This window comes from Lactuca saligna, chromosome 3 (genome assembly GCF_052625555.1).
Source record: "Lactuca saligna cultivar CGN05327 chromosome 3, ASM5262555v1, whole genome shotgun sequence".
Taxonomy (NCBI): Eukaryota; Viridiplantae; Streptophyta; class Magnoliopsida; order Asterales; family Asteraceae; genus Lactuca; species Lactuca saligna.
The window spans coordinates 175771194-175788228 of record NC_136419.1 but is presented as its reverse complement, the minus strand read 5'-3'; the positions used below and the strand labels follow the sequence as shown (position 1 = coordinate 175788228).

At 34.8% G+C, this 17035-nt stretch overlaps 1 protein-coding gene and 1 long non-coding RNA gene across 2 annotated transcripts; one reads left to right on the top strand and one right to left on the bottom strand.

Annotated features, from left to right (window-relative positions):
* Positions 1-4636: 4636 nt before the first annotated feature.
* On the bottom strand, positions 4637-6265 carry LOC145034044 (chitinase CLP-like). The gene has a single exon (XM_078982473.1). It carries the CDS (start codon positions 6233-6235, stop codon positions 4895-4897), a length of 1341 nt encoding a protein of 446 aa, XP_078838599.1. The 5' UTR covers positions 6236-6265; the 3' UTR covers positions 4637-4894.
* Positions 6266-10924: 4659 nt separating this feature from the next.
* LOC145034043 (uncharacterized) lies at positions 10925-11411 on the top strand. The gene is made up of 3 exons (XR_013677849.1): positions 10925-11085; positions 11199-11229; positions 11304-11411. It is a non-coding gene; the product is annotated as an uncharacterized LOC145034043 (long non-coding RNA).
* The last annotated feature ends 5624 nt before the right edge of the window (positions 11412-17035 follow it).

Below are 17035 nucleotides of genomic sequence, written 5' to 3'. Positions count from 1 at the left end.
GGTCACTTGCGAGGGATTGAATTATGCTCAGTGTACCTCAGGAGTACGCCCCACACACTCACATTGGGTTGGCCCGAATGAGTTGACTCGGTTGGTGGGTTAACTCGGATGGGTTGATTCAGTTGACTTAGTGGGTTTGAGTAGTTGACTTTGACTCTGACCAAGTTTGACCTTGAGGGTATTTTGGGTATTATGGGATTTTGATGGAATTAGGTGCCGATTAGCAAGCTGAGATTCGGATTCGTGAGCTCATCAACTTTTTTTTAGTTTGTGAGGTAAGTTTTGCTCATTGTACTTGCGGGTCGAAGGCACCAATGTCGGTCCTTTGGATCGATATCTTGGTATAGATTCTATTGTGGTGTAGGGATTTGTTAGATAGGTATCATGATATATAGGATGTTGCTAAGCTAAGTGATCAGTTGATTTTTCAGTTTTCTGTTGGCTGACTATATATTTATATGTTATGTATATGTGTACATATTCGTTGATGGTTTAGGTTTTACTTATTTATATGTAAGCCAACAAACCAGGGGTACTCCAACCCGATGGTTAATGTAACGACCTGATTCTCAGATATTGTTAATATGAGTTTTTTTGGATTAGGCCTTACTAAATGAGATGGTTTAGCTACTCGTCGTGTAGCAGTGAGAAGGATCGCGAGTTAAGTGACCTACTTAGCGAGTCCATATTGGGACTCGGCGAGTTGGAGCTGGCAAGTGAAACCTTAATTCCTAGGGTTTGCATCCCTATTTGAAGGGACAATAGCCTCCCTTGGATCACCTTATAGTTCCAAAGAGCCCTTGAGAGCCTTATTCATGTGTGTGTGTGCCTTGTGTGTGTGCTTGAAGCTTGAAAGAGAGTCGTTGGAGGGAAAAGACTTGGAGGAGAAGAAGATTGAAGCAATTGGAGTGTGGGAATCAACACCATCTCAGATATCAACTTCAAAAGGTACCCCAACTGTTATTCTCTTTACAAATCTTCTTTATTGGGTGAGCTTAGGGTTTTCATTGAAAATCAAGTTGGTATAATGAGCTATGGGCCAGATCTGAAGTTGTAACTTCAGATCTGGACTCTCTTTGGATTCTAGAAGCATAAAGTTGCAGCTTTAGTCTTGATTGAGGTCCCCTTTGTGCATAAAGACCCATCAATATCTTAGATTTGCCATTTTGAGCCTTTAAAGCCATGCATGCACGTAAAGCTTGCAACTTTACGTGATAAGCATGCCCTAGAAGCTTGGATCTGTGATTTGGAGCTGCTGCATGGCTCAAAATGGATCTATATGGGAAGACGACTAAATGGACTCGATGAATCGCAGGTTCGACTCCCATGAAGATGGCCATTGAACTCGACGAGTTGGTTGAACAACTCGGTGAGTCCAATGAAGATTGTTATGAGACTCGACGATTTGAAGAACAACTCCGCGACTCGGATGAGTTTTAACCAAGAATATGTTCGCAAGTATATCTGTTGAGTCGCAGAGAGGGAACTCGACGGGTGGCCTTAAGGTCTGATCGGGATTTGAAGGAACTCGACAAGTCACCTCGATGACTCGACGAGTTAGATTGTGCTTCAAGGGATTCGGCGAGTAGCTGGGTGTACTCAGCGAGTTGAGGTCAACATGGACTGTTGACCTTGACTAAGGACTTTGACCTTGCTCAGGGGTTGACTATTGAGTTATGGAGTACCTTATAAGGTTAAAGACATATGCGTATATTGAACTATGGTTATAGGTGGTGGTGCCTGTGTCGAGTGATCTGAGAGTTGGAGTTTACCTTCCGAGTCGACATCTGCAAGGTGAGTTATCCTCACTATATCGATAGGGTCTACGACACCAAGGCCAGCCCTTTTAGCTGTTATTGTTATGGTATGCTACATGTGGTTATGATATGTTAGATCGGAATTAGGGTAGACAGTATGGTATGCTCTTATGATCCATAAGGATTGGTATGTTAGTGACTTGCTACGTCGATATTCTAGTTACAGGAGAATTCAATGATTTATGATCAGTGTGACATATATGTTTGATGTTTGTATATGCTTGTATATGATAGTATGTGCACATGGTTATTTGCTTATGGCTGGGTTGAGGCGGTTCTACTTTGTGCTGAAGGCCAATATACCCTATGAGCGGTCCGGGGAGACTGTAGGCCCACGTGGTGGACCAGTCATGCCGAAGGCTCGGGATAGATTCAGACAGACTGTAGGCCCGGTAGGGCGGTCCAGTAAGGTCGATGGCCCATTATGCATGTTGATTGATTGATTGTTACTATTATGGTATTGTTAGTGTGGCGTTGGTATTTTTGGGTAGCTTACTAAGCTCTCGGGATTAAAGTTTTTAGTTTATTGTTTCAGGTACTTCAGGAGATCATGGAAAGGCGAAGGCGTGACCGTATCGCTCCCCATCCTTATGTTATGATTTTTGGGACACTCGGATGGAAAAATGATTTGAAAACATTTTGTAAACAATGCTATGTGGTTTTTACTATGATTGAAAAGGTTTAAAATTGTGTGAATTTTATGGATGTTACAGTTGAGTGGGCCTGAGGGTATTCCATCTCGAGGATGATAGAACCCATTATGTATTGGCATTCCTAGTCGATGGTTGAAGGGCCTGGGGTATTCCAACTTGATGGTTGACTGGACCCATAGTGTATTAGCATTCCAACCCGATGGTTGACGGGCCTTGGGTATTCCAAACCGATGGTTGATTGGACCCGACATGCTGTTATTGTATATATGTTATTTGGTTATGTGTTGGTATTTTGGGGGAAACTTACTAAGCATAGGCTTACAGTTTTGGATTATGTTTCAGATACTACAGACGACCTCGGGAAGGCAAAGGTGTGGCCATACACATCCTCATGTTTGGACTTATGATTTTGGGAACTCTGATGTTAAAATGATTTTGAAACTATGTTTGTAAACAATTTGTGAATTTGGTTGGTTTTAAAAAGTTTAAATTTATCATGATTTTAAAGTTGTTACAGACTTGATTGTTTTGTCTTTACGTTGCAACAATGTTGCCACTGGAAGGCCACAACGTGGCGATTCGCTGAGATGATTTTGGGCTATTGACCTTAAAGGTTGACCTTTAATCGTTAACTTGTTGACTTAGGTTGACTTTAGGTTATGATTGTTGGATCTAGTGTGTAGACTAAGGTTGGGCCTTGTATGACTTGATAGGAGTGTTGTAGCATCTACTGCGGGCATTGAGTTGTAGTTTAGCTGATCTCATGAGTCAGGTGAGTCTTTTCGCTATACTATATAGGATGCTAATTGTCTTTGTGACTCTTGCATGTGTATGTTGGGCTAAGCCTATTTATTATCTGTTGGGTTGGACCCATTGATGTGTTGGGTTTGGCCCATTGTTATACACGTTGACCCATTTGTATGTTGGGTTGGGCCCATGGATATGTTGGGCTCGGCCCGTTGTATTGTATGTGGTATTTTGAGGAACTTACTAAACTTTGTGCTTACGGTTTGTAGTTTAAAGTTTTTGAAGTACTTCTAGTTCTAGAGGAAAAAACCCGACGTGATTGTACTGCATCTCCGAGAGTTTATCTCGCATTGGCTACTTGTGATTTTTACTCTATGTTTTGAGAATACTATTACTTTTTATTATCTTTTGGAACAAAATGAATGAATGGTTTAATTCAATAAAAATGAAATCTTTACTTGGTATTTTTGAGACGTTATATAATCTTTACAGAAGTAGTCCATAATAAAGTTAGTCTATCTAAATGAAGTTAAAGAAACAATCATCTATAATTGTGCACATTAAATACTTTTGATTTGTTATACTTTTAATCATAAATTAATAAAACACATTTAATAAAACATATTTGTAATATTAACAAAGGGACAGGAAGAAAGAAAAAAATCTATGGTATAGGTTTTTATACATATCATCTAAAAAGTGTTTGGATTGTAGGGAATCCGTAGAGGAAGATGGTTTTGATGTTTGTTTAATCGAAACACAATTTTGGCCTTCGAAATATCGGTTTCATGACACCTTTTCTTCTACGTTTTTTTTTTTTTTTTTTACCATCCTCTTGTAGAGCATAACAAAGGCTGTCTTTTATTCCTGTCCTTCATTAATTTCGCCTTCCATGCCTTTGTCAGATTTGCAGACATGGCACCAATATCATGTACAGCCCATCTTTATGTGCTTTTGTGTTTGTGTTTCGGGATGAAAACAAAACAGAGAGGCAATAGACTTCAAAGAGAAAGTACTAGGGAAAGGAAATAAGAAAACCATACGTAGATGGCTATACTTAGCAGCATTAGGAAATTAATAAAAAACTAATTCTAGCTAAAGACTAGATAAATGGTTAACTCTTATACCCAACGTGCTTCTTTTTACCCAGTTCTTTATTATTAAAGACAAAACATGCATAATTTTAATCAAATGAACCATGAAGACAACAATTTAATCAAGATTATCCAACATGTCGGTAGCCTTCAGCTCTTGGTAGCCGGTTGTAGCAATTTTCACAAATCTTGCGCACGAGCAATGATTACATCCGGATACAATCATTGTAATTGGTTTTGTCAAGTTTTGCCAATAAGACATGCCCTAGCGATCGAGGTACTCGTTAGGTTCATCTTATGTCTTTGATACCAGTTCGGGAATAACTTTATTGAAACACTTGAGGCAATATCTTTTATAGAAAATAATTCAAACTTACAGAAACATAATCAGAAGAAGAAAACAGGGGAATCTACCTTCTGTTTTTACAACCGTGTCGTACGTAGAGAACGTAAAAGCCTAAAAACTAAAATGCATGACAACTCCTGAAAATATAGAAAACTATTTAACGGCACATGTGCCGAAGAAACCACTGGAAGAAACTCTAATGGATAAGATTAATCTAGCAAGCCTTTTGAATCAGCATCAATGGTTAAGTGTGGTAAAGTTGAAGTTCGAACAAGAAGTCTTATGGCTTAATAAAGAAGAACTGAATCCGAAAGTTGAATTTTCCAGATCGAATAGCAGAAAATTGTTTTCCATCTGAAACGTTCCTATCACAATCCCATATTCACTTGTCGCACCACCATTAACAAATGCAAGACAAGCCACATCTTTCCTTACTTGTTGCAGGGAATTACTCGAGGATATTCTCCATTTCTTCCCACCTCGGAGTTTCAAAACTATATCCGGCATCTTCAAATTCGAAAGCGAATGTCCAATTCGATTCTTTAAACAAAAAGCAAAGGGTGCCACTGGCCTTGCACGGAGGATTCCCAATGTAGCAACTGAAAACATACGAACCACTTGCTTATAAATGTCTGCTCTAAGAATGGTGTAGGAATCAATCGTACTAAGCTTCGTGGTGCTTTTTGAAACATCAATCGACCTTCCCTTAACAGTTATCGATTTCACACCAATAAAATAACCAAAAGAATTGGTATTTTTTAGTAATGGAGTATAAGAAAGTAAACTTTTTAGATCTACATCTGACTTAGGAAGAAGATAATATGGTCCGCTCCCGAAGAACATAACCCCACGAGCAGACAAAGAGCTAGGCAAACATAGAGCAAAAGTGTTATTAAAAGGTTGAAATAAAAGAGCAGGCAATGCTTTACGAGATGAAGAAAACGCCATTACACCACTAACATTAGCAGGGAATGACTCAAACATAGAAGATGGAGCACATGCCGCGTTACCATTACTCGCATAGGAATCCAAAAAAGGGTTTTTACCATCACTTGCCCTGAACGTGAAAGTGTCATAGTTGAGTAGGGTTTGACCACATGTCTTGTTAACCGGGTTCACGACATTAACAGGGCATATGCAGTCTCCGGAACCAGGTAATGTCGAAGTGTTGGTTACTGGAAGACATGAAGGACTTTCATAAGAGTAAGATGTGCGAACATCTGTGCATGCGTAGTCTTCACAAGAAATCGGATGAGTGCAACCGAAGCAATTGCTGCTTTCATAAATCCAACTGTTCCAGTCTAAAGTGCAGTCATGCCATGTGAAAGGAGCGTCTATGTCTATAATGAAGTTTTTATATACGGCTGGTATATATACCCATATAGCAATCTCCATCTGAATGGTATAGAGTGGTGTAGCAGCATCGGCATGTTTTCTTAGTGGTGCAACTTGGGAAGTATAAGGATAAGGTTCTAGAAATTGTGCTATAGCTTTAGGTTCGTGGGAGATGAAGGCTAGAAGGAGAACAATTATTAGTAGATGAGGAACCATATTTGGATGTTTGATGAGGAGAACCATTAGGTTTTATAGAGATATGTAAAGAAGTAGTCGTTGATCCTCACATGCATGATACAACTCATAATCTTGAAGTATAACTGTATAAGTAATACAACATGGCGAAGAGTTGAATGTATGCATGTTACTTGTAAAAGAAGGTTTAGCTTGAATTTAAAAAGTAACTCGACTTTATGTGAAATCAAATCAAGATCAAGGACTTAGTCGTTGTGACCTTTAACAAATGATTTTTTATAAAATAATTTGTATGGTAATACTATACCGTCTTGAACAACCATTTCAAAAAGGGTATTTTACGTAAAAGTTACTACGGTTTTTTTTCATTTTAATGTTTACACAATGTTATTTTATTTTTTTACCAATTTAGCGTTATGTTTTCTTAGTTGTTGAAATGTTTGTCAGTTATCCGATCACTTGGTTGCAGTGACGTTCTCTCACTATTTGGTTAATTGGTTCTGATCGTGACATGAAGTGTCAAAGTTTAAAAAGAGGGACACAGAAGATACTAAAGGTGTTTGTTTTTTTAAAGGTAAAAATTATGAAGTTACGGATCATATTTGCACACATTCGTAGAAAAAAAAAAATGGATCAAAGATCTCCAATCCACAAGATGAAGATACTTTGTTTTTCATACATTTAAATCATTTAAAAAAATTGATTTTTTAATTTAAAATAGTTTATTTGTCAATTACATTTTATTTTATCGGTAGTTATCTATGATTTTTAAAAAAATTATTGCAAATTAAAAACATATTTATGCATAAATAAAATCAATTATTTGATTCAAACTGTTTCCATTTTGATATTTACAAAAATGATATATATGGGGTAAAATTCTTAAAATCATCTATAGGAAATCGTATGATCTAATTGCAATATATATATATATATATATATATATATATATATATATATATATATATATATATATATATATATATATATATATATATATATATATATATAGGATGTAGATCCGGTAAAAAAAAATAATTTTGGTACGAAAGTAAGAAGTTTTTTTTTCTACATATTTTTTTGACGAACAAAATAAATGAATCACTTGATGATTCATTTGTAAGAGGATTCACAAGAAAAAATTTTTCAAAAAAACATCTTTATGATTCATTTTTAAGTAAATTAAGAAAAAAATTCATTTTTATGATAATTTTAGTGAATAACAACAAAATCATCGTATAAATGAATCATCGAGATGTTTTTTTGAGACATTTTTTCTTGTGAATCATCTTACAAATAAATTATCTAATGATTCACTTTGTTTGTTCGCAAAAAAAATATGTACATAAAAAACTTCTTACAAATAAATCATCTAATGATTAAGGTGTTTAAAGTAATTATTGTGTTATTGTATGTATAAATGTGAGTCAATCAAAATTAAATAACTAAATAAATAAATCAGGGTAATTTAGTAATTTGTTTAGTAAGTTTCAAAAATAATCCCTATAATCATGCTTATAACCTAAATAAATAAGCGTGTCTTCAATCTCCTATCCGATAAAGCCCTAGCATCGGCGTGTCTTCAATCTTCCACCCCGATAAAGCCCTAGCATCAACGCTTTCAGTGTTTGGAAGATTCTCCTTGCACTTTCACTTCATGGGAGAGAGCACGACATATCAAATTTTCTTCAATTCTCCTTACAACTGATCATCACCAATGACAGTAGTGACGAACACGATGGCAGGCAAAGCCCAATACACGACTCCAACACCTCAAATCACCAAAAAAGATGATGAAAGCCATTGTTGGCCGATTCGAGAAGCTTTTTAGTAAAAAAGATGAATCCTCCATTAAATACGATTCATCAGATTTACCCACAACTTCATTCGACAATGGTGAGTCAACAGAAGAATCCGCCTTCACTACAACCTTCAAAGAATCAATGGAAACCATGGAATCAGCAGGCGAAGGAAAGGAAACGCCTGAAAGGTATGATTGAAGGTGGTGCAAAGAAAGGATTGAAGGAGAGTTTTAACCAATTTGCAGGATTGCTTGGTCAAAGAGTTAAATTCGTGAATCAGCTGATTGTATTAGACAAAGATCAAATGTTGGAGGCTTTGCTGAATGATCACCAATCCCATTGGGAATTGAGGGTGTGGTATTTTTGTAATTTCACTGTGTTTTCTACTGTTTTCATGGTTGTTTATGCTTTTGTGCATATTTTTCTATGTGATTCGAATCGGATTCAAGGTTTAGAGTTTAATGGGCTTGAATTTCCTGATAGTTTTGGTGAATTTGTTATGTGTGGAGTAATTTTCTTCAACTTGGAGCGCGTTTATATCATGGTTTCCCGGTTTGTCCAAGCTAGACTGAGTAGAGGTAAACTTTTCCTTTTGCCACTCTTCAAAAATTTATTGATTATCCACATGTTTATGCTCTCATTGATTGTTGACAGGAAACGATCATGGTGTCAAAGCTCAAGGTGATTGATGGGTGCTTACAGTAGCACTCATCAAGGGAAACAAGTTACCTCCATTGGATTGTTCAGGTTTCTTAGATCCTTTTGTAGTGTTGACATGTAATGGGAAGACAAGAACAAGTTCTTTCAAGCTTCAAACTCTCGATCCGCAATTGAATGGTTTGTTCAGTGTCAAAAGTTTAACTGATTTTATCAAGATTCCTGAAAATTGATGACAATTGGTTGCTAAATTTTTTGCAGAAATACTCGAGTTTGATGTTGCAGAAGAACCCCTGTTGTTATTGAATGTTGAAGTATTTGGCTTTGATGGTCCTTTTGGTCAACCGACTTCACTTGGGCATGCGGAGATTAGATTCTTGAGACATACATCTGAAGAATTGTTTCCATTCTTTTGTGTCTTTTCATTTTGCAAACAGGTAAATATAATGATGACAATTCTGTTGGAATGGAATCATGAATTCCAATTCTGTTGGAATGGAATCATGAATTTCAATTCTGTTGGAATCTAAACTACAATTTGGTTTTGTTTTCACAGAAGTTGATGCTTGAAGAACGGACCGGAAAATTGAAAGTGATTCTAAGCAACATTATTCTTTTATAATGTATTAGTGTCGTTGCTGGATTTTGATGTTTTCTTTCCCGTTTTAAAAGTTTTTGTAGTCTTATTCTTAACAATAAATGTAATTCTTAATAATTGATACCCATATTCTACAAGAAATAATGTATTTTTTGTTTTTATTCTTCAATTAATTGTTCAAGAATTTTTTATTCTACAAGAAGTTTTTAAAGTCATGATCAAGACATAGGTTCATGAATATTGTTATTATTTATGGTTTAATAATATTTTTATTTTTGAATATACTCAAAACCACATTCTGTCAGAATGTCCGAATTAAAAGAATTATAATTCATAAAATCGGATTTTTAAAATTAATAGAATCTATGATCCCTTAAAATATGAATTTTCCTTTATTGAATCTATATTAATTGACTAAAATACCCTTGTAATTAAATTAGATGCTATTTTTCAATTATATATAATTCAATAATATATATTAATCACTTTCTTAAAATAAGTAAAATTGATTGACCCACATTTATGCATATAATAACACAATAATTACTTTGAATAGAATAACCTAAGTATATATATATATATATATATATATATATATATATATATATATATATATATCTTTATCTTTACTATATTATTAAGGATATTGCCAATTTCTTGAAAATTAAGAGGTATACATTTTACAACACCATGTACAATCTGTTAAGCTTACATATATGTATACACGCAAGTAAGGTACGGTCGTAGCTTCTTGTGGAAAACCCTAATACCCTCTAGACACTATCAGCCATCGTTTCTGCAAAAGCTTCTTCCAAATCTATTCCGTCTACCTCCTCACTTTCTTCAATCTCCGATAGACTTCCATTACCACCACCCTCCTATAGTCGTCGCTATCGCCACCCTGCCGACGTTGTCGTTACCTTTGGTCGTCGTTTTCCGCCCCGTTTCTACCTAGAAACCCTAACTCTATCTCGTTGCTAGCATCAGACACGATTAACTGCAAGACCTAACCCTAGAGTGTCCTCTCCATCGCCACCAGATATCACACACCATAAAAAATAAAAAGCCCAAATCATACCTCACGAAATGCTTACCAAGGTAGTATTTCTGTTTCTGTTTCTGTTCCATTTCATGCATCCTCTTCTTTCATAGTTACTGCTATATCTGATGATACTTTTTTTTGTTTGTTGCTTTTACACGGATATTATGTTTGAGTCTCAAGTTGGTGAGGATGACACAGTCCGAGCTTGGGATAATCTTTTGGGTAAATCTCGTGCATTGATATATTGCTTAAATCAAATGATACACGTAAATCCTCTTCTTTTTGCCCTATTTTTTGAATCGAAGATTTCTTAAAGTAACTTTTCATTTTAATCACAGAGATGGAATTCAAAACGCATGATTACAGAGCCGAAGACAAAATCTATTCACTTACCTGAATTTTGGTTTCTTCGCATCCTCTTTGGTCGTCCTCATCTTCGTCCTTATCACATACGCAGGTATGATTGCCGTCCTTTTCTTTGATTGGTTGTTAGATACTTTCCTTTTTTATTGCAATTTGAATGGAAATATCTCCAATTGCTAGGAGTTTCATTTTGATATTTGTGCAATGCAAAAGTTTTAATAATTTTCTATGACAGGATCATGGGAGCACCGAATTCTTTGATCCATTAAGGGGGCTATCAACAGAAACCTTGGAGCCAGTTGAAAATACGGTAGTTGCAGAAAAGCTTCCTGCTACCCAACCAACCTCTCATCTCTCTTCAAAGAAGGAGTGGACATCCTTTAATAAGCTACTAATGCAGAGATTTCCTGTCCCAAAAATGATTTCAGTTTCTTCGGTAAGTCTTGTAAACATCATGAAACACACAAATCATAATCAAAGCATAATAAAAGTTAAACAATTATGTTAGTAGCTTTTGCAAGTTATAACCTGGATCCTTTTCCACTACAGTTTTCAAGCAAAACCATAAAAGGCAGCAAGGGTATGGTGTATTACTAACTTATCTCTGTTTCTACCACCCCTACTCCTGGAAGTAACATTTTCTAATTTTATCAGCAAGTGGAGAACTATCATCAAATATTCAGTCAGATGAATTGAATGACTCTCAAAAGTTGAAGGAAGGAGGATTCAAGATTGTTAGCCAGCAGGAGTACATTAAATGGATGCATGGACTTAAACATGAGATCATGCGTTCTTAGCATAGGAATTGACAACTATTTTGGAGTTACTATTTCAGATTTGGCCAGGTTTTATCTCTCGCATAGGCACAAATGGATATCATCAGGTATGTAAAAAGGCTTGATTTTAAAACATATAAATTTATATTGACAATTATTTTGGGTTTATTATTCCATATATGAAATCACATTTTCAAGAAGAAGCATTAAAAGCTCAAGTTTTTTGTTTCATGGGGCAATCTTCAACTGAGTATACGTGTTAACCTTTTTTTTAATCAATTATTGCTTTTCTAAATTCTAATTTCAGGTAAATGATTTGCAATCTTTTGTGTAGGTGGTGTGTAGTGGTGAGCGAAAACAGGATCTTCCCACATGTGGCTAATTTTTGGGGTCAGGTGTTTGAGAATAAGCTATGCTCATTAAAAACATGTATGTATATTTATCAGCTTATCAAAAATAATTGTGTGATTCTCCTTTTGTTCACTCTATTAGTCTCTTTTTGATATGCTATTTGACACAAAGAAGGTTAAGGTATTATGTTTACCCCTACCGGTTATTGTTGTTTCATCTTTTGTAATAATTGAACCATATTATTGAAAATCTACATCTCAATGTTTCTCTCTCACAAAGATTCAAACCCAAAACATCTTCAATCTTTTACATTTTAAGTTTTATGATTCGATATATCATTCTCATCATGAAGCAGACCAAATGTAACCAAAATATTTATTTTCCTTGTAGATTTGTTGATTTCGGGATTAGAAGTAGTATGATATCCAACAGATTTGGGTTTTTTTTATAAACCTCCTTAGTACCCACACATGCTTTGAAAAATCTATTGTTAAATGGTATCTTCTCTTCATTAAAGGTGAATTCAATAATAGTAACATCCACATGTTTTTATTGTTTTTAATCCATTGTGTTTCAAGAACGGTTTTTGGTAGCAATGTTGGATCTACCTCATTCGATTTCGAAAAAAGAAAGCTACTTACTTGGCTCAAATTGGATGAAAAATAATATACAGTTAAGTTTTTTTTTCTTTTCTATATTAGTAATTTTCTATTTTCCATTGGACATGAATAATACCTTTTATAATATGTAAAGTTCTTTTTAAGAAAAAAAACATTTTTGTTACCATATATATATATATATATATATATATATATATATATATATATATATATATATATATATATATATATATATATATATATATATTCTATCAGGTGGTTTTGAACTCTTTTTTTACTTTGTTTCTTTGTGCTTTCGCAAATTCATATTTGTTTTTCATTTTTAATTACAAATATAATGTTTATTTTGGAAAAACTATTGATTAGTTTGTAGATTTTTTATGGATAGGTGTGGTAATGGTAATATTTCAAAGTTAGCCAAGTTCTTGTAACCAACAATAAGCCCAATGGATTAAAAGGTGAAAGGATTGATAATTTGGCCTCTGACTTTGGGCTTCATGGTCCAGTCATTAAGGGGAAATTTGGACCATTTTACCCTCGGAATGGGCATGGGTAACTTTCATCGCCGGTTCACTGCTTATTGCATGATTGATAGTTAAAAGATGCTAAATTACAATCTATGATGTTTTGGTTGTTTTTAGGTTACTCTACATGCAAGTTTGTTGGCTTTCCTCATTTTGGACGATATTGTCCTTGTCCCAGTTTCATCTGTTATGTTGACCCAACTTTAACAACCCTATAGATCTCCCTGGAATTTTCCAATAGCTGAAGATCAAACCTCAAGAACAAGCAGAGGAGTTGTCTACTTTTAATTTATTTTGGTGATTTTTTCTATTGCTTGTATTTCTACTTTCTGCAGAGTAACTTAGAGTAGCCGGCTGGCAAATTTTATTCATAACTTCCTTATGTCAAAGGAATTGGAGTAAAAAAACGTGACATTGACTAATTTTTTAGTTTGATAAAATCTGATGGTCAAATAATTGAGAACCAAATTGAAAGGGTGTTTATTTGTGAACTCAATGTAACCCTATCTTCATTCTTTTCATTGTATTTTGATTTTGAAGATAAAATGAGGATTATGTTTATTTTTTTAGTTTGCATTTTGTAGATTCTCATAGTAATGTTGATTAATTATTAATGTTTTACAAATCTAAAGTATTTTTTAATGTTAATTTTTGATGACAAATATTTTTGTTGATTTTTTTATTCTAACAAGTAATGTTGAATAAAACCAAATTGAACAGTAATATTAAATAAAATGTATGTTTTTTTAATTTAAAAAGACGACATTAAAATTAAAAAAAAAAAACAATACGACTTAATATTCAAAGTTAAAAACTATCACCATTTTTAATAAGATGATACAATATTAAAATATTAAAAATAAGCAATATTTGACATAATTTTATGTTTATTTTGTTACAATGCGAAACACCAAACCATAAACTCTAAGTCCATAACCGTAACTCATAAATGCGAAACACAAAATCTATACTCTCAAAGAAACTATTTGCTGATACACAACATATTCTGTATTTTGTGTTCTTTGGAATCGAATATGTTATTATGAAACATAAATGATATATTTTTACACAATAGATCCAACATAAATGCGAAACACAAAATCTATACTCTTAAAGAAACTATTTGCTGATACACAACATATTATGTATTTTGTATTCTTTGGAATCGAATATGTTATCATGAAACATAAATGACATATTTTTACACAATGGATCCAACATATGAAAACACCTATCCCATACACAAAAAACGATGAATACAATAAAAAGAATACATTGTTCGTAAATGAAAAACAAATCATTGAATTGAAACTAATCACCATTTAATTTTTGAAAGAAATTTTTAATCACTCGTTGCTTCGCGCGGGTAAACGGCTAGTGTGTGTGTGTATATATATATATATATATATATATATATATATATATATATATATATATATAAAAGATTAAATTTGAACCACAAATATAGTGTGAATGTATGATCATTTTTGATGTATTAGATTCAAAGAAATAAAAAACTGTGATCTTAGGGTACATGTTATTAACATGGTGTCACATCCGGATTCCCAGCTATCTTATTTTAAGTATTTATCTTGAGTTTTAGGGAGGGACTCAACGATTAGGCGCTCAGACTCGCCGAGTAAGATCGCGAATTCTTGTATGGATTAATGATCGGACTCGAAGAGTCGATGCGTGGACTCTGCGAGTCCGCGATTTAAAGTGAAACCCTAAATCTCATGGCCTGAGCCCTATTTAAAGGCCCTTATGGTCGTCATTTTCGGCCACTACCCCCCTGTGAAAACCCTAGAGAGCAAAGAGAGCTTAGAGAGTATTTTGGAGGCTAATTCTTCATCCTTTGATGTGATCTTGCAAGAAGGAGTGGGAAAATCCAAGCTAGATCGATTATGGAGCTTGGATCTGTGTTGTTCACACTGAGATTGACGTTTTGAGGTACAAGTTCCTTCCCATTTCGTGTATTTGATAGATTCCTTGAATCTAGGGTTTCCATTGCACAATTTTGAGTTAGATTATGAAGCATATGAGGTCCTTTTGGGTATAGATGATAGATCTGGACCGTGAGAGGTCCAAAAGGTCCCAAGCTTCCAGTTATATGAGGTTTCATGTGAGCCTTGAGAGTAGAACCCCATTTTAAAGGTTATTTCTCCATTTTTGGTCTTATAAGCATTACATGAATGTAAAGTTTGAACCTTTACGTAACATTCGTGTGTTAGAAGGTTGGATCTACTAATTGGTGAAGCAGATCTGACCTTAAAAGATCATTTGAGTGTTTTCATGGGAGGAACTCGCCGAGCCCATAAGGTACTCGACAAGTTGAGTCGGGTCGCCCCGCGATTTGCGACTTATGATAACCTGTTGAGTGTAGGGTTGACTCAGCGAGTCAAGTGAGGACCAGGGGCGAAGAGGACATGCATGTACTCGCCGAGTCACACGAGTGCACTCGATGAATCTGGTTAAAGTTTGACCGTTGACTTTTGTTGATTTTTAGGGTTTGGTCAATGTTAGGGTCTTTGAGCCATGAGAGGGGTAAAATGGTCTTTTACCCTTCTGAGAGTGCTAAGAGAGGAATTAGTCTAGCCTTGAGGGTTGTATTGATTAGAGTGCTTATTCTATGTGATTAGGCAGAGGCTAGACCAGATTTTACCGAGTTCGAGATTTACCGAGTTACCCGAGGTGAGTCTTCTCACTATACTTTACCTAGAGTGGTAATTAGAGTTATGTGACAAAATATCTTGTATGCTATTTATGTGATTGTGATACATTGTATTATTCTATGTGATTCATGCCGTGTATGTTCCATAGTTTACAGAGTTAGATCCGGAAGGTTCATAGAGTTATGACCAAAGGGTCCACAGAGTTAGGACCGGAGGGTCCATAGAGTTATAGCCTCGAGTGGCTAATATGTGTTATATGTGGTATTTTGGGGAACTCACTAAGAATTTATGCTTATAGTGTTGTGTTATGTGTTTCAGGTACCAATGAGGATTGTGGGAAGGTGTTTGCATGATCAGTACACATATCAGGAGTTTTAATACAATATGATCTTCAGTTGTGTTTCTATGGATTGATATGTGATACAATGCCACACCCCGAAACCAAGGATGGCGGAAACGTCCGGGGTGGAGGACTTCGTGTATAGTATCATAACAACAATTACAATAGTGATTAAAGCAAACACAGCCAACATAAATATAATTGAAAGAGTTACATCATTGTATGAGCTTACATGTTTCCAAATCAATTACATTATGTTGACAAAATGAAATGTTTGACGCCTTAACGTCCCATCCTCAAAAGCACTTGATTACATGTTTAGTGATTTCCTGAGAATACAAATAGTTTTGAAAAAGTATCAACACAAAGGTTGGTGAGTTCATAAGCTTTTGAAGGTGATGCAAAAATCCTTTCCTTGTAAAGTAATGTTTGTTCGAGAAAATCCCATATTATCTTATGTAATGCATTCAAATCTTAAAAGTCAAGACCGAAATGTACAAGTATTTTATCATACTTAAGGAAATTTGTGCAAGTTTAAATCGACATAAACTCGTTAAATTTAAAAGTAAAACCCGTAAATCTTATGTTTGTTAATACCACATGTGAGTTATTATAACCATACTATGACTCAGACGGCCTCTTAATACGACGTTCTTTGGGTGTCGCAAGTTAAAGGACACTTATCACCTCAGACCTGACGGTCTAGCTGTTGCATGCAGCTCAGATGTGGGTTTGTCAGACCCAATATAGATCTATACACAACTATCACGTTCTCCCTACAAGAGACTCTGGTTACAATTTACAGGACATTTGATTTTGTTACATGGATGTAACATGAAGCGAGTGTCTCACAAATTTATTCATTAACAGATTTACGTGAACTGAGAACCTTTGGTAAAGAGTTTGATATGTAATGAAACATAAACTATACCTATTATAGTTTATCATAATCGTTTATAAGGTAAAAGCAACATAAACTATACTTCCATAGTTTATCAAATATTTGCATGCCATGGTTGTAAACTTTGTTTATAACATTAAACTAATTTACCATTCTTGAGAAGGTAAAAATCTATTTGTCTACTGATACATGTCTAATTACC